Source organism: Gopherus evgoodei, chromosome 20 (assembly GCF_007399415.2).
Source record: "Gopherus evgoodei ecotype Sinaloan lineage chromosome 20, rGopEvg1_v1.p, whole genome shotgun sequence".
Taxonomy (NCBI): Eukaryota; Metazoa; Chordata; order Testudines; family Testudinidae; genus Gopherus; species Gopherus evgoodei.
Window position 1 is genome coordinate 2,968,306 of NC_044341.1, and position 17,992 is coordinate 2,986,297.

At 64.7% G+C, this 17,992-nt stretch overlaps 1 protein-coding gene across 2 annotated transcripts; it reads right to left on the minus strand.

Moving 5' to 3' along the window:
* Nucleotides 1-5,328: 5,328 nt before the first annotated feature.
* Nucleotides 5,329-17,213, minus strand: LOC115637760 (probable beta-D-xylosidase 7). Of its 2 annotated transcripts, none has more exons than XM_030539354.1 (15): nt 17,096-17,213; nt 15,717-15,892; nt 14,983-15,143; nt 14,608-14,767; nt 12,877-13,047; nt 11,584-11,675; nt 10,810-10,967; nt 10,221-10,324; nt 9,681-9,905; nt 8,576-8,661; nt 8,081-8,217; nt 7,489-7,578; nt 6,866-7,074; nt 6,280-6,486; nt 5,329-5,927 (listed from the first exon to the last, which is right to left on the minus strand). In XM_030539354.1, exons 2-15 carry the CDS (start codon nt 15,861-15,863, stop codon nt 5,640-5,642), a joined length of 2,235 nt encoding a protein of 744 aa, XP_030395214.1. In that variant the 5' UTR covers nt 15,864-15,892; nt 17,096-17,213; the 3' UTR covers nt 5,329-5,639. The 2 variants fall into 2 exon arrangements, with proteins under 2 accessions (XP_030395214.1, XP_030395213.1); XM_030539353.1 differs by lacking the exon at nt 17,096-17,213 and adding an exon at nt 16,576-16,845.
* Between the last annotated feature and the right edge of the window lie 779 nt (nt 17,214-17,992).

Sequence of the window (17,992 nt, forward strand, 5' to 3'; positions counted from 1 at the left end):
ACGCACACAGCTCCATCCCAAAGCCGCCCAGAGCCGGTGACACGCATACAGCTCCATCCCAGAGCCCAACACACACACAGCTCCGTCCCAGAGCCGCCCAGAGCCGGTGACACGCATACAGCTCCATCCCAGAGCCCGACACACACACAGCTCCGTCCCAGAGCCGCCCAGAGCCGGTGACACGCATACAGCTCCATCCCAGAGCCCCTGACGCATACAGCTCCGTCCCAGAGTCACCCAGAGCCGGTGACACGCATACAGCTCCATCCCAGAGTTCCTGACACGCACACGGCTCCATCCCAGAGCCGCCCAGAGCTGGTGACACGCATACAGCTCCATCCCAGAGCCTGACACGCATACAGCTCCATCCCAGAGTTGCCCAGAGCCGGTGACACGCATACAGCTCCATCCCAGAGTTCCTGACATGCACACGGCTCCATCCCAGAGCCCGACACGCATACAGCTCCATCCCAGAGCCGCCCAGAGCCAGTGACACGCATACAGCTCCATCCCAGAGCCCGACACGCACACAGCTCCATCCCAGAGCCGCCCAGAGCCGGTGACACGCATATAGCTCCATCCCAGAGCCCGACACGCATACAGCTGCATTCCAGAGCCCGACACGCACACAGCTCCATCCCAGAGCCGCCCAGAGCCGGTGACACGCATAGAGCTCCATCCCAGAGCCCCTGACACTCATACAGCTCCATCCCAGAGTCGCTGACACACATACAGCTCCATCCCAGAGCTGAGAGGCTCAGCCCATTCATCACAGCTATCACTGTCCCTTTCATTCCTGAGCTGGGGGATAGATCGATCGTGGGATGGATGGGGATAGATAAGGGGATGGATGGGATAGATAAATAGATAGATGGTGGTGGATGGGGATTGATAGAGGGAGTGGATGAGGATCGGGGTGGCTGCTGCCGTGGGTTGTGCTCTGCCGTAGCCTCAGCCAGGGATGTGGCGAGCATCCAGTTGTGGCTGTGGGTGGCTGGGAGGCTGAGTCACCCCTGACGTGTGAGTTTCACCACATGTGGGGGGACAAAGGGTCCAGCTGGCTGCTCCTACCCCATCCCGGCGTGGCCACACACCCAGCTATGTGATGACGCTGGGCAGCACTTGTCATTAGCATCTCAGTGTGATCTCATCATGGCCTGTGCAGGAAGCCAGTGTGCCAGCCTTGCTGGACAAAGCTTACAGCAATGGCATTAGTTCCGCCAGCTACTCCTTCAGCTCTCGCCCTCCGTGCCCATTTAGCTGGGCTCTCTCTCCCCTCCCGTGGCCCTGCCCTGAGAAGGGCACCTGCTCCCTCTGGGCCATTGCCAGCTGAATGCTCCACAGCACTCCTGGGCTTCTCTAGGGCCGGGGGAGGGGATCCTGCCCGTCAGGGCCTGGAGTTGGGCTGGAGGGATACCAGAGCAGGCCCTGGCGACTCCTTGGCCCTGATCCAGCCTGGCACGCTCCCTACTCCTTGTCACCAGACCCCACAATTGTTACCGGCCTCCTGCCTGACACCCCTTGTCCACCACCTGGGGGAGCAGCTCCCTACACAGCAAGGACAGTGCATCCCTTGGGAATCTGCAGCAGGGCCGGTCCCTCACTCTTGGTGACTCTGCCCTGCCCTCACCCACCTGGAGTCCATGGCCCAGCATGAATTCCCAGCACATTTAGCTCAGGCTGGGCTCTCACCCTGCCACCAGTGCCAGGGAACCCAGAGCTGGTGCCACTGGCCCAGTGCTGGGGGCAGTACCCGAGTACTGCCCTGCAGCTGGCGTGGCAGGACCCTAACTCAGAACTCTGCTTTGTCCTATGGCTCTACCTGCTTCTCGGGCACACGGTGCCCGTCCGGTTCCCAGGGGCACCCTCATACCTGGGCGGCTGGGGAAGGATCCCCGCAGACAGGCAGCTTGTATCATTCCCTAGAGCCAAAGGCAGCGGCTGGAAACGCCAGGGCTTATCTTCAGTTTGCTGGTGGAACAGATGCTGGCGATACTGACACACAGACACACAACCTCCGACACTCTTGTGCACCCACGTGCATACACATTCATCCACACACCCAGTGCTATTCACACAACTGGTCACAGCCATGCACACGCCCATCACCCTGGAGGAGGGGCAGCTCTGGGGCCGGCTGCACTCAGATGCCCTTGCAGCACAGGGCTCAACCCCACTTGGCTGACTGGTTTCTCTGGAGTGAGGACAGGTCTGGGCCGCAGGGCCAGACTACCCCAGCCTTCACCCCAGCAGTCCCCCCATGCCCCTCCTGCATCATCCCGGGGCCATCTGTCCAGCCAGCAGAGAACCCAAGGCCCTTTCAGTAGGGTTCAGGTGTCCCACCAGGTGTCTCACCCAAACTCCACTCCGCTCACTCTGCTCTGCCAACCCAATCCCCAGGAGCCCTCCCATGGGATCCAGCACCAAGCATCACTCCCCACCCTAACCGGCTGGGCAGCATTTGCTGTGTGCCATTAAGCAACTTCCATGGCACACCCCAGAGGCAGCTGCACTTCCGTGGGGGAGCTAAAGGATCCCACGGCAGTCGTTCACGGCATCTAGAGAGAGCTGGGCAGCACCCCAGGTTGCTCATATGGGAAGTGCTGTAGAAGAGCCGGCTCCATCCCAGGCGCAGCATCTGCCTCCATCACGTGGCCCCCAGTGCCACTGCTCCCTGCGTGGCGCCGTACACCCGGTGGGGACCCGGCCCCGGAGTCTGGGGAGAGCTGAGCAAGGAGTCCCGGCCTCACCCTTCTCTGCCCACAAGCCCAAGCCCTGAGCCGTTTGGCAGGAGATCAGCCACAGACCCCGACGCACTGGGGTCTGCAGCCCTCATCCTTGGGAAAGTCTCTGTGGCAGGGGGCAGAGGCTGGTGTAGCCTGACCTGTCCCCACACACAGCCTGGCACAGAGGGGAGGGGGCATCCGTGAAGCTGGCCACCGCCTGGCCCCAGCTGCTCCTGCCAGGAAGGGGGCTGCACTGCCTGGGAAGCAGGAGCACAGAGCTGTGCCATGGCATTGTCCAACCAGCCCTGCCAGCAGCATTGGCTCTGGGCACAGAGCCCACACCGGGCAGGCCCAAGCCCTTGGAAAGGGCCCCACCGGGTCCCTTTCGTTACCCCGCTGCATGGAAGGTGGAGTTGGGTCCATGCTCACTCCAGCCCCATGGCAGCCCAGGCACAGCCAGGGCCCTGCGCCATCCTTCCCCTGCAGACAGGACTGAGGCTGGCGCGAGACTCCCTATGGCTCAGCACAGACCCCGGTCCTCACAGCTGCAGCTCAGATGCCGCCTCAGTAACTTACAGAGAAGCAGAGGGAGCAGCCGCGAAGGCAGCGGGGCTGGGGAATGCCCACACCGGGTGCCAGGGCTATGAATTGTTCCCCCTCCATGCCAGGGACCAAACTGCCACCCCGTGCCATGCCACAAATGGTCTTCCCCCACCCAGTGCCCTGCCCCACCCCTGCTATCATAGAGAAATCAATGGAGGGCAGGGCTAGGGCGGGCCGTGTGTTCCTGGCATGTGCCTGGGTGCACACGCGTGTAACACAGGGACAGGTGTGCCAGTCTAGTGACCATACAGCCAGCCCCATCCATCCCTGCTGTGCCTGAGGGCAGGCCTACCCTGGTGTGGCACTCCCAGCCCCCAGTGCTCCCCAGCTCTGGGGAGGTACACGTGGCCAGTGACTGAGTTCCAGCCTGGGCCCTTTCCACTGCCTGCTCTATTCCCAGGGCCGCCCCTTCCTGCTGGGGCTTGTTGACCTCAGGCAGCTGCGGGACTCCTAGTCCCTTCCTGCCCATTGTGTGTGTGTGGGGGGGCATGCTGCCAGGCGGAAGGGGGAGAGTCAACAGGGTTTGTCATCCCCCTCCCCCCACACATCCACCCCTCTGCCCCCACATCCTCCATCCTTCCCCTGCACCGTCCCCCTTCCTCCAGCACAGCTCCCGTGTCCATCCCTGTCTCACCTGTCCCCTGGTGCCAGACTGAGCTTGGTAACTCATTTCATACAGGGCACTGCTGCCAGCCCTTGGCTCCCCCTGCCCTGGGCGGGCCTGCAGGGCTTGCCCAGGCAGGAACAACTCTTTGCCCCGTCCCTGAGCCAGCCAGCCCAGGCTTCTATTCAGCCAGACAGGCGGGGGCTGCCCAGGGGAACTGCTCCTGCCCCACTCACCCCTAACCCAGCATGGCCCGGGCACAATGGCACAGATGGCCCTATTGAATCCCGTTGGAACAGGAGCAAGTGCTGTCTGGAAACCAAGCTGCCCCGGCAGACACACGGGCCCCACAGCAGGACTGGGCTCAGCAGGAAAAGCCCTGGCTGCTGGGAGGGGCCTGGGGGAGGCAACAGGCAACGGCTTGGTCCCTGCAGCCTGCCAGAGGGGAGGGGATGTGGGCTGGGATCATGCCCTCTTGTGCCAGGCTGGGGAGGAGGGAGCTGGGCTCCAGGTCTCTCCTGACCAGGTGGCACCTGTGGCAGCAGGGCCCCGGCCGACCCACAGCCGTTGGGCTGGGAGGTGGCAGGGTTGCCTGCTTGGCCAAGTTCCTGCCCCAGGGCAACGCCCACAGCAGGGTTGCTCGCTGGGCACAGCTCCGGCCTGGCTGAGTGCCCATCGATGAGTCACTCTCTGTGCCTGGGCTGCCCTGTCTGCGGTGGAGTCTGGGGGTCACTGGTGCTGTGAGAGCTCAGTGATCCAGGCAGAGCCCATGGGGAAGGGCGCTGGAGAGACCGGCCCAGATGGCGCAATGCTCCTGGCAGGGGCGAGCCCAGGGCTGGGTACTTGCTCTGCTCTGCCCCAGTTTGCAGCCCCTCCCTGCACTTGGCCAGAGCCTGGCTAGGCTGTAAGGAAGGGGGGCGCCACCCAGCGGAGAAATGGGGGCATGACAGCTGGGAGGAGGGTGCCTGGGGGCAGGGCAATTCAGCACGTCCCAACCTGGTGCCAGGAGCTTTGTGCCGCTCCTGTCGCCTGGGCACAGTGGGGGAGACGTGGCCCCCTTGGGGGTGCTGTTGCTGGGGGGGTCAGGTCGGGGGGAAGGGGCCTGTCTGAGAAGCACCCCTCTGGTCTAGGGGGAGACTCCTACACAGCAGGGGTTCGACCAGCACCCAGGTGGGCTCAGTGCTAACCAGAGTGTGTGGCCACATGGCCCATGCAATCCCGCTAGGAACCCCTCCAACCCCTGCCATGGCTCCAGCCCCTGCTGGCCTGCAGTGCGTGGCTGCAGGTGGGGGACAGCGCTGCCAGGTCCCGGCAGGGGCTGGCGGAGAAAGATAGGGGAGCCCAGTCCCTCAACACCTCCATTTCCAGCTGCAGCTTCCATAGGAGTCAACACTGGGCAAAGTTTATTGTGCATCGAATGAATGAGCTCCCATTGTCCCCAGTATAGCCAGGATGGCCCCCCGAATACAGCCAGCCAGGTGCCAGGCCGGTCCCCCGAATACAGCCAGCCAAGTGTCAGGCCGGTCCCCTGAATACAGCCAGCCAAGTGCCGGGTCGGCCCTCCCAACTCTGATAGAGACAGTCACGTGACCCTGCTTCCGGGTACAACGAGCTGGGTGCTGGGCCAGATCCCAATCCTAATGCGTATGGCCCCATCCTAGCCCCCCGCAGTTCCCATTCCAGTGCCCCAGGAACCGTCCCTGTCCCTAGCAGTGGCTCAGGGGTCGGGTGGTGCCAGTCACAGTGAATTCTGCCCGCAGGACCTCAGAGCTGGCATGTGTCTCCTGGCCTGGCTGCTGCCCGCCCACAAAGAGCGTGAAGGCGCCTGGCTCCAGCTGCCACTGCTCAGCCCAGACGGCGCGCTGCCCGTAGGTCACCAGGAACAGCAGCTTCGCTGCCCGGCCTGCGGCAATGGGCACCCGGCGGAATCCAACCAGCTGCCAGCGGGGCACCGGCACGGAGGGCTGCACCCAACGCAGGTACAGCTGCACCACCTGCAGGGAGGGGAGAGGTGGGCTAGGAACAGCAACGGGGAGCCAAGCACCCAGGGCAAGGCCAGCAGGGACCGAGGGGTCCTGCCAGGTGCTGCTTCTCCCTGGGCAGCGTCACCCCTCAGGGACAACCTGAGACCCCGGCTGGGGCAGAATCATGGCACTGCCTCACTCCAGTGCCACAGGAGTAAGCAGGACACCACCTCTCCTGACCGCCCCAGCCCAACGGGGGTGGAGCCATCAGAGCTAAGTGCCGACCTGGCACAGGGCCCACATGATAACCCCATTCCCCCCAAGCCATGCCCTGCCTCACAACCCACCCCACCACCCGACCCGGGGCAGAGAGAGCTCTCACCTCTTCACCATCCCTCTGCCCAGTGTTCTCCACCACCACGGAGACGCTGAGGTTGGCGCAGACGGGCAGCGCCGTGGGGCTCAAGGCCAGGGCCCGGTAGAGGAAGGTGGTATAGGACAGTCCGTAGCCGAAGGGGTAGAGTGGGGCCCTTGGCCCATAGTACCGGTACGTGCGCCCCTCCATGGTGTAATTCTCCATGGCTGGCACCTGTAGCCACAAGGGAGGGAAGACGTGAGCCACAGGCCATGGTGCCACGTGGGCATTGAGGGGGCCATGGTGCCAAGCTGGCCTCAGGAATGGGTGGGGGAGGTGGGGGTCCAGGGCCACACAGGCTATGGGCACACGGAGGGATGCCCACAGGCTGCAGGGCCGTGCCAACCCTGGGAGGGGGAGGCAGAGCTTACAGCCCTGTCCTGTGGGGCTGGGGCTGTGTGGACAGCTGGGAGTCGCAAGGGAGGTGCCGTGGGGCTGGGAGAAAGGTCACGTGCTTCCTGGATCGAGTGTCACCATGCCAGGGCAGCTGGCGTCCCCCACTGAGCACCCAGCAGATTTCCAAGCCCCCAGCACCAGTGCCCCTAGGCCTTACCTGGTCCATGCCAGCTGGCCAGGTGGCCGGGAGCCTGCCTGCCGGGCTGGCCCCCTCTTCCCCCAGCAGCACTTTGATGATGGCGATGCCCGCGGCCTGTGCTGGGAAGAAGCACGCCAGGATGGCGCCTACTCCGCGGTGGGCCTGGGCCCAGCCCACGTCCAGTGGCCCCGCGTTGAACAGCAGCAGGATGACAGGGCGCCCCCCGGCTGGAAGGGACAGGCCAGGTCAGTCCAGAACCCATCCCCTTGGGATGGCAGCTTGGGGGACGACAGCACCCCAGGGCCCCACGCTAGCTCAGGGGAGCCCACGGGGCAGTGCGTGCTGGTGTCTCATCCCTACACCAGGCCAGCTGAGGTCGGCGATGCTCCAAATACCCCAACTCTCTGTCTCGCTGGGCTCTTCCGTGGGAGCCCATCACTGTGGTCTCTGGGCTGGGCACGCAGAGCACTGAGATCAGTCCCTCCAGGGCCACCCACACGCAGGGGCAATGGGGAGAGGGGCCCTCTGAGGGTGGCTGGCTTACTGTGCCCACACATCCGGCCCCCTGGCAGCTCCTCACGGGTGCCCAGATTCCCACCCCTGCAGGCCCCAGAGTGTGAGTGTGCCCCAAACCACCGCACCCCAGGCCACGGCGTCCTGCAGCAGCTCCTGCTGGTGCCCGGGCAGGGACAGGTCCCGTCGGTCCTTCGCCTCTGTCTCCAGGTCAGTCCCTGAGCAGGAAGAGCAAGCGCCAGTCAGTTGTGATGCCCCTGCCCGTGCAGTGCATGTGCCTCATCTCCACCCCCCGATCCGGCAGGGACATGATGTGGGGGGAGCATCCTGGTCCCCCCGGCCGAGGGCACCATGAGGCTGGCAGGGCTCCCGGCAGAGCATGGAATTGTGGGAGTTGCCATGCTGAGGAGCAGCCCATGCTGCACCCTTTGGGGAGCAGGCAGCCCGGCAGGGGGCCCTGGGCCCTACCCGCCTTGGGCACTCGTGGGCTGTCTTGGTGGGAGGCGCGTCACACAACCAGCAGCCTGAGCCCTGGGTCCGCAGGCCCAGCACTGCCCTTGTGCCAGGCTCTGCCACAGCCTCCTGTGGATCATGGGGTGGGAGAGGGGGCAGGAAGGCAAATGCCAGAGCGGCTAAGCCCACTCACTCAGATCCAGACCAGGCCACCCATCACCGCCCGGAGACCCTGCTGCCCCCCCGCCTGCCCTGGCCCCCCGGTACCTGTGCCCAGGCACACCACGACGACGTCGGCTGCCAAGACCGCCCCCTCCACCTCACCCGGTGAGTAGTGCTGGCACCTGGGCTCGCTGCAGCCTGCGGCGAAGCTGACGTTGGCCGGCAGGGTCTCCAGGCCTCTCCTGCACCGGAGGGACCAGCCTGCCATCAGCTATGTCGCTGATACAGGGGCTGTTGCCACAGCACCCGGGCACCCCCCTCCAGATGGAGACTCCACCCCACTGGCAGGGCTGAGTGGGACCAATGGGCAATTCTGCACCACGTGTCAGACGGGAATGGGGGAGTCCCACCAATGCCCCTTTGCCCTGGGGGTTGCCCGGCTCGGACCAGGAACCAAATGGTGCCATGTGCCCAGCCCGTGGAGCAGAGAAATTCCACAGCACCCTCCCCACCCAGCTGACAGATGGAGCAAGGCAGCAGCCTGAGCTCTGGGGTTGGGGGATCCAAGTAACTGATGGGAGGGGGTTGCTCTTGCCCTACCTGGGGGTGTAGATGTACTGGGGGTCCGGGATGGGTGCGTAGTCCCCGAACAGCACCCTGGGGTTGTCAGCAAAGGGACCAACCACCTGCAGAGGAAGGGAAACAGCCGAGGGTAGGACAGGAGCAGCCGCTCCACCCTGGCAGCCCCAGGCAGTGCACAGAAGCCAGTGGGAAAAGGGCAGGGGGGGCATGGAACGAGTTGTGTGGGTCAAGCAGTGGCCTAATGCAGCCCCTGGCAGCTTTGAGCCTCACTCTGGGGGAGGGCCTGCCGTGCTGCCCCCCCCACTCTCCCATGCAGCGCCTGCCATCTCTGGGCCCCCTCAAGCAGTGCCCACCCCAAGAGCACCTGTGCAGTGCCCCCGCTCACTGTGCAGCCTCCGTCCAGGCCCCCAGGTTCCACTGAGCAGTGCCCGCCCCCCATCGAGCAGCGTCCACCCCCCCATGGAGCACCCACTGCCCCCCATCAAGCAGCGCCCACCCCCCATGCAGTGCCCACCTCCCCATGCAGCACCCACTGCCCCATCGAGCAGCACCTACCCCCGCATGCAGTGCCCACTGCCCCCCATCAAGCAGCACCCACCCTGCATGCAGTGCCCACCACCCCCATGCAGCACCCACTACCCCCATCGAGCAGCACCTACCGCCCCCCATCAAGCAGCACCCACTCCAAGCCCCCCCCCGTGCAGTGTCCTCCCGGTCCCCAGACCCCACCACGCCTTGCTCCCTCATGGTCCAGGCTCCAGTGCCCTCCAAGACCCGCAGTCTGCACAGGGCACCCTTTGGTACTGCAGGGTGGGGGGCTGCAGCTTGCTCCGGGGGGGTTGTCTGTGGGGCCCCTGGCAGGCTGTCAACATGGCAGGGTGCCCCGGAGTCACGCAGTCCCCAGCCGAGGTGTCCGGTGTGGGGCAGGGAGCCCCAGTGCAGCCGTGGTTCTCTGGGGCAGGGCACACAGAGACTGAGGATGCCAGGGGCTCTGTGCTCTGCTGGGTGGTCAGCACCCCTGGGGCATGCGAGCCAGGAAGTCCCAGCCTGGGGTCCCCCGCGGCCTCCCAGCCACCATGGCCTCAGAGGATCCCCCCACCCGCGTCCCGAGCGGGACACTCACCGCGATGCGCTTGCCGGCCAGGGCCTGGGCGCGGAGGGGCAGCATCCCCCTCTCGTTCTTCAGCAGCACAAAGCTCTTGATGGCAGCCTCCACGGCGAGGCGCCTGTGGGCGGGGCTCTGCACGGCGCTCAGGTCGAGGGTGCTGTAGGGGTTCATGGCAGGGGGGTCGAACTCCCCCAGCCGCAGGCGTGTGTAGAAGAGTGGCTGGACCCGGGCCCTCACCGTCTGCAAAGGGCAGCGAGAGCCCGTTACACCAGCTAGGGGGCAGCCGGTGCTCAATCTGGGGGGGCCACTGCAGCCCCATATCCCAGTCACACCGGCGCTGGGGGAGACGGGCTCTCACCCCGTATCCACTCTCCCGCCAGTGCCAGGTACAGCCAGTGCTCTCCCAGCCCAAGAAGGGTGACCCAGCCCAAGCAAGTCCATGCCCTGCGGCCCGTGGCCCTAGTGATGAGCTTGCTGGCCCCATGCCCTGCTCCGGTATTGTCACCCCACAAGGGCAGGGGGTGTCCCATCCATGCTGCCCCCAGAGGTTCTCACCTCCAGCGTGATGTTGCCCTTGGCCACAGCCTCGCTGATGCTCATGAAGACATTCTCCGTCAGGCCGAAGGCCAGCTCCAGGTTGCAGCCAGCATTTACCGAGGCTGCAGCATGGGGGAGAAACAGGAAACAGAGCGTTACCGCTGGGCTCAGCCTCTGCCCCCCCTTTCCTCCCCCTACCCAACCAAGCAGCCTCTGTGCCTGCCAGGCTGGGGGCAGTGAGCTCAGCTCTTGAACTGAGGCTCCAGAACCCTTGTTAAGTAGACGTCATGGGCCCTTGGGAAGGGGAGCAGGAGGGATTGTACAGAGGGGAAACTGAGGCATGTGTGTGTGTGTGTGACTTGCCCAGGGTCACGTAGCAGGTCAGTGGCGGACCTGGGAATAGAACCCAGGAGTCCTGGCCATCAAACCAGTGCCCAACCTTCTCCCTCCCCCACCCCCGACACCCCACCATAGACTATGCCCCTGCCCTCAGGTGCCATTTCTGCTCTAGTAATACCAGCAGCAGCTGGGCCCTGCCCCGCTCCCAGCTCAGGCAGCTCTCGGCCAAGCGGGGCCAGGCTCCTGGGCCGTGTGCCTCCACGCTCACCGATGGCCGTCTCCAGGAAGCTGTGTGTGTACTGATGGGCCAGCATGATCAACTCCACGGCCCCCTCGTCGCTCACCACGTAGCCCTGGAAGCCCCACTCTGCCCGCAGGATGTCTGTCAGCAGCTTCTTGTTGGCACAGGCGGGCACGCCGTTGATCCTGCCGGGTTGAGTCTGGCAGTTATTGCAATGCCGAATGCAGCCACCTCTGGGGCGGGGCACGGCAGCTGTTTAACAGTGCCTGGCAGTTTGGGACAGGAAGTGAAGGACAACGCTGCACTCAGTTGGAATTGCAGGGGGATTTACTTCAGCAGAATGTAACTGCCCACTGGGGAACCCCAGGCCACGGGGCTCCCGCCCTGACTCCCCCCGGAACTGCCATGAGATCACTAGCAATGACAGATGGAGAGGACCGAGGTTTGACTTCTCTTCGAGAGGACAGCGCCCCGAGCAGCGTGCAGGGGCACTGGCTCAACAGAGACGTGGGTGGAATAGCGCCTCCTCCTGAGTCACTTGGGGATTCCACCCAAATCCCAAACAGAGCCAACCCTGCTCAGCTCGAAAGCCATGCAGCTGCAGTGCGGTGCAGGCTGCTGACCTGCCCCCTTCCAGGGCAGAGGGGTGTGTGTGTGAGAACAGCCCTCGTCTCCCTCAGGAGAAGCTAATGCTGAGCATGGGCAAGGAGCGGCCTGCAGCAGGCAGAGCGCCCTGCCCCGTGCACAGCTGCACGCCCAGTCTCGGAGCCTGTCCGGCCGCAGGCCTGCCTTGCCCGGTACCTGTTGTAGCTGCACATGACGCTGTAGGAGCCAGCGCGCACACAGGCCTGGAACTGGGGCAGGAAGGTCATTCTCCAGTCCAGCTCTTGCACCTGCAGGACGCAGAGTTACTCGGTCAGGGCCGCAAGCCTGGCGCAGACCCCATCCCCACCCTGTGGCCCCCAACATCAGCCCTGGCAGAGCTCACCGGGACCCAGGAATCTCTCGGTGCCAACTGGCAGAGAGCACAGACACACCACAGAATCGTACAGGGATGCCCTGGGCCAGATATATGCACCCAAGAGTGGCACGTGAGGTCTCTCCCACTGGTTGTAATGTGTGTATGGGTCGTATTTCAGGCGTTCTATATCTACACTGAAAAAGTATGTTCTGAAGATAAGGCAGATCACCGGGAGGGGACACACCTCAGCCAGGTTCCTGGCAGGCAGGGGGTGACAGAGGCTCGTCTATCTGTCTGGTCACATGCATATTGAGCATCGTAGGTTTTACAATGGATGCCAAGCCACGCACCAGGTGTAGGATTGTGAAATCTCCAGGAGAAAAAACCTACAGGAAAAACAATCAGGCAGGAGTGGCGGGGGCGCTGCTTATGACTAAGATCAAAGGATTAGGCTGGTATATCAGGTACCGCAAGGAAACACACAGTAACCTTCGCCTAGCAGGCAAGCTGACAGCCTGACTTGTCTCCTGAACGAAGATCACAGCCAAGCCTGGAAGGATGGTGGGTGAGCATTGCTCTATCAGGCAGAAAAGGAGCTGGCTCAACAAGCCTGGGTTCTTCACACCTTCAGAGATTCCAGGGCCAGAAGGGAGCACTGGGCTCCAGACAGGCCCCTGTACTGTGCCGGCCAGAGACCTGCCCTACAATCGTTCCTGGAGCAGATCTGCAGACAAACTTCCCATGTGGATGTGAAACTGAGCAGGGATGGAGACTGCCCCCCACCCCAGGGTTGCTCTAGCATGTGCATGATGAGTTTATTTGAGTTGGTTTCCATCACTCAGCTTGCTCACTCCAGCCTCTGGACTGTGTTAAATAAACGTTCCCTTGTTCTCACTGCCCAGGGCTCGGAGGTGGAACTGGCCTGCTCCTTTGGGAGCTGCAAACCTGTGACTATTGCACGCGTCCAGTGGCTGGAGTGGGCCTACTGCTAGTGTGTAATGAGCCAGCCAGTGGGGCCTGTGGGGCAGCGCTTGTGGCCGGTGGAGTGGGGGAGCTGACCCCAGCAGGCACAGACCAGACTCTCACGCTAAGGGTCCCTCACGGCCCTGCATATCGCCAGGGATCGCACTCACCTTGGCATCAAAGCTGAGCCGCGAGACGGGCACGTTCTCAGGGCCCCCGTGCACACTGAAGTGCTTGCAGCCGGCGCTGGCCTTGACGTAACGGGGGTGGTCGCCCTGCAGCCCCTGCACGAATGCCACGGCCAGCTCTGCGCTCAGGAACGGGTCTTCGCCGTACGTCTCCTGAGGACAGACAGACACATGCGTTGCTGCTGCCCCCCCACCCACTGCCGGGGTGCTGGCTGCAGGGATGCAACCCCTGCTCCCCCAGCCCCATCACACATTGCTCTGCGACAGCTGCCAACTCCCCATCTGCCCTTCCACACAGTCCTGGAGCAGCCGCTGCCCGGGGACTTGGAGAAATGAGAGTGGTGGGGGGCTCTGCAGTCCCTCGTGGGCCCACATCTCAGACACATTAGTGCCAGGGGTGATAAGGGCAGCCTTAGCAAAGAGGCTAAGGGGCCACAAGCCATGGGGGAGAGGGAGGGAGCTTGCAGGGTCTGTCAGAGAGGCCCTAACACATCTGGATTCAGGCAGGGAGAAAGTGCGGGGGGTGTTGGGAGGGGATTCCAGGGCACACACCGCTCTGCCGGTGCCCCTCAGTCCCACCTACAGCCCCCTGCTATCCCAGTCCTCCCACCCCAGCTCTGCCGGTGCCCCTCAGTCCCGACCCACAGCTCCCTGCTCTCCAGCCCTGGGCTCCCCCCACCCCAGCTCTGCCGGTGCCCCTCAGTCCCAACCCACAGCCCCCTGTTCTCCAGCCCTGGGCTCCCCCCACCCCAGCTCTGCTGGTGCCCCTCAGTCCCGACCCACAGCCCCCTGCTCCCCAGCCCTGGGCTCCCCCCACCCGAGCTCTGCTGGTGCCCCTCAGTCCCGACCCACAGCCCCCTGCTCTCCAGCCCTGGGCTCCCCCCACTCCAGCTCTGCCGGTGCCCCTCAGTCCCAACCCACAGCCCCGTGTTCTCCAGCCCTGGGCTCCCCTCACCACAGCTCTGCCGGTGCCCCTCAGTCCTGACCCACAGCCCCCTGTTCTCCAGCCCTGGGCTCCCCTCACCACAGCTCTGCCGGTGCCCCTCAGTCCTGACCCACAGCCCCCTGTTCTCCAGCCCTGGGCTCCCCCCACCCCAGCTCTGCCGGTGCCCCTCAGTCCCGACCCACAGCCCTGTGTTCTCCAGCCCTGGGCTCCCCCCACCCCAGCTCTGCCGGTGCCCCTCAGTCCCGACCCACAGCCCTATGTTCTCCAGCCCTGGGCTCCCCCCACCACAGCTCTGCCGGTGCCCCTCAGTCCCGACCCACAGCCCTGGGCTCCCCCTTCCCCACCTCAGTCCCGACCCACAGCCCCCTGTTCTCCAGCCCTGGGCTCCCCCCACCCCAGCTCTGCTGGTGCCCCTCAGTCCCGACCCACAGCCCCCTGCTCTCCAGCCCTGGGCTCCCCCCACTCCAGCTCTGCCGGTGCCCCTCAGTCCCAACCCACAGCCCCGTGTTCTCCAGCCCTGGGCTCCCCTCACCACAGCTCTGCCGGTGCCCCTCAGTCCTGACCCACAGCCCCCTGTTCTCCAGCCCTGGGCTCCCCCCACCCCAGCTCTGCCGGTGCCCCTCAGTCCCGACCCACAGCCCCGTGTTCTCCAGCCCTGGGCTCCCCCCACCCCAGCTCTGCCGGTGCCCCTCAGTCCCGACCCACAGCCCCGTGTTCTCCAGCCCTGGGCTCCCCCTTCCCCACCCCAGTCCCGGTCCAGGTGTTACCTGGTTCCTGCCCCACAGCGGGTGTCTCATGATGTTCAGCACTGGGCTGAAGCAGCTGAGGCCCGTGTGGTCGCCGTAGTTGCCCGTGGACATGAAGTAGTTGTGCTTGGCTCTCACTTCCGTGGCAGTGGCATTGGCCACGCGGTGGATGAGCTCGGGGCTGTGGGGGAGGGGAGAGCAGCTGAAGCATCAGGGGATGAGCCAGGGCTGTGCCCAGAGATGGCACAGGTCCCCTCAGTGCCACAGCAGCTGCCCCTGCCCTGGGCAGAGCTGGGGCAGGCACACGCCCAGGCACAGAGCCTGTGCTAGTCTAAGCCCCAGCACGGCCTGGGGGGACACCCAGACATGGCAGCACCCCCCTCGTTCAGACAGTACCTGAAGGAGGCCGCCAAGCCCAGTGCTTGGGGGAAGGCCGTGGCCCAGCCAGGGGCTTCCCCATCCCCCCTCAGGCACTCGGTGTTCCAGTTGTAGGGCTTGATTCCCAGCCGCTCAATGGGGGGCGCTGGCCCGTTGTACTTAGCGCCACCTCTCGCCATCTGTGGGGCAGACACCAGGTGAAGGAGGGCACTGAGGGACACATGAGGCTGGGCACTCTGCCAAGCGGCTCCCTCGTTCGCCCAGCCTGGCCCTGCAGAGAGGTGGGGCAGCCAGCCCCCTCGGCTCCTCCATGCCAGATCTCATTCTCCGTTCCCAGCAGGAGACATGGACAGGGCTGGGGAGGCACTGTCTGGGGGGATCTGGGGGATGGGAGATTCCAGGAGATCCACTCACTCCAATTCAGAAACTTCACCCCACTGGACTTCCTCCCAGCTCCCTCCCCTCGGACACAGGGTCTTTATAGGGTGCCCTGCCAGGCCCAGACTCCCCCAGTGGGACTCTGAAGCCCCAAGGATGCTGCCCTCATCTCACCCACCCCCCACGGGGAGGGCAGAGGCCCCAAGGATGCTGCCCTCATCTCACCCACCCCCCACGGGGAGCGCAGAGGCGCCAAGGATACTGCCCTCATCTCACCCACCCCCCACGGGGAGGGCAGAGGCTGTCGCCGCCCCACAGAGGGGATGCAGCTGTCAGTGGGGTTGCTGTTCTGGCTGCAGAGACCCTCTCCATACCTGCAGCACCAGTTCCCCCAGGGTGAGCCGCCCAATGAGGTCGTCCAGGCGCTGCTCCCAGGGCAGGGTGGGGTCCCGGAATGGGTAGTCCTGGGCCAGGCCCAGCCCTGCCCAGAGCAGCAGGGCCACAGCACCGAGCCACCACATGGTGCTCAGGGTCCAGCACAGAGCACCGGCTGAGGAGAGAACACATCCATCGATAGCACCTGACAGCACCAGCCCAGGGCCCAGGCACAGCTGGGGCAGGGGCTGGACTCGCAGCTGGTTCCAGCATGACTGAGCACCCCCTGACCAAGTTCCTCACTCGGAGGGATCCCCATAAATCCATCTGGGGCTTCCCACAGGCTGCACCAGAGCTCTCCAGCCTCAAACATGTTGTTTACCGGTGGGGCCGGCCCCCAGCCCCACACACAGCAACAGAGTGAGTTACTGGCCACCATCCGTGTGGCATGTGCCAGAGTGGGGCGCATCCCAGGTCGGTGCTGTGATAACAACCCCAGATCCATGGCACCAGATGTGGCACAGCTGCCCCAGATCCATGGCACCAGATGTGGCACAGCTGCCTGCCACGCCCAGACTGGAGCCCCCAGGCCCGTCAATTAACCACACTTGGCAGGACCGGGGACCCCTGCTAGAAGCAGCCCCCCGAGACCAGGAACGAGGGTGACTGGGGAAGGCCTGGGGCGCCTGGGAGCCCCGATCCTGCCCCCTCCCAGTGCAGCGGGGCAGAGCCCGACCCTGCAGGGGCGCAGGCGAACCGGCGCTCGCCCCGGGCGCACGGGGCGCTCCCAGCTCCGGGCCCCGCCAGCGCCCCCCGGCGTGTGCCCAGCTCCCCGCCCCGCCCCGCGGGGTCAGTCACCGGCCAAGCCGGGCTCGCTGCGCGCTGCGGTCCGACGGTGGCTGCGGAGCGAGGATCACCAGGGCTCCCGGAAGGCCGGCGGAGGGAGGCGGCGCTGGGGAGGAGCGTTACGCGGAGGGGATCCGGGACACCCCCGCAGCGCGGGGACGAGCCTGGCGGTGCCCTCTCAGTGCGGGGCCAGGTCACCCCAGGCTGCTTTTCAGCCAGGCCAGGAGCCAGGCAGGGGCTTCTGTGACCCAGCAGAGCCCACCCCTGCCCGCAGCTCCTCGGGACCACGCCCCGGGGCTGCGCCTCGGGAGAGCAGCGCTGGCTGCAGGCGGGGCTGAGAGAGACCCCGGGGCTGGGCTGAGCCACACTGGGTCCAGACCGTACTGAGGCCTGGCGCCCCTGGGCTGTGGGTGCAGCGCCCGCAATCCCTGCTGCGGAGTGCCAGGAGGCCAGGCCCGCTGGAGCCGGCTCTCGGGGGACAGGCAGACCAGGCCATGTGCCAACAGCAAGGAATCCTGGCAGCGCTTCTCACTTGGCTTGGAAACCCCGGCTGGACGGGGGAGCCCTGGCCTGGTTCTGGGCTCACGTCCCTTTCACCCTGGAGCGTGTGCACAGAGCCCAGCGAGGTCATCCTGCCTGTGCTGGGGGAGATGAGAAGCAGCCATCGTGCCTAGGGCATCTCGGTACCGGTATCCAGCCGGACTGGCATGGCATCCACACGCCCGAGGCCAGCAGAGGGCAGGGCTCACTTACATATCAGCCCTTGGGCACAGCTGGTGTGTCGGGGAGCATGCCTGGGTACTCAGCCTCCATCCAGGTGGCACCATGGGGAACGGGGTTCCCTTGCTCACTCGCCCCCTTGGCGTATCATGTCCCCCTGCGCCAGGCTCAGGGGCTGTTTATCAGAGCCCATGGAAGCTGGGGTGGATCCAGTGAACTCCCCAGCACCCTACAGCCCTTATCCTACAGTTTGCCCTCTTCCCCTATCCAACATCAGCTGGTTGTGTGGCGCTGACTGGTGGCCAGATGTTACTACGGCAGTGCTCACAGCTGCTGGGGAGCTGGGCTGGAGAGGGCGGGTGAACTTTCTCACGTGTAGACGGGATAGTAACAGCAGGTGCTGCCTCTGGAGCGGCATCCTCTCCGGCTCAGGCTGTGCCCTGTGAACCCCCTGGAGCTGGTAGCACCACCAGCCATAAGAATCCTTTGTTTCAGCTTCCCATTCACTCAGCCTCTCTCTTGCCACAACCCTCTGCAGCCCAGCCACCAGGGGAGAAGCAGCCCATTACAATTTATTTAATAATAATAGGGATGAAATTGCTGCATGTGGTGGGATTCTAGGCAAAGGCCACTGTCCTGTTACAGCTCACTATGAGGTCAGAAATGCCAAGCATAACCCACAGCTATAAGTGTTGATGTGGGGCTATTT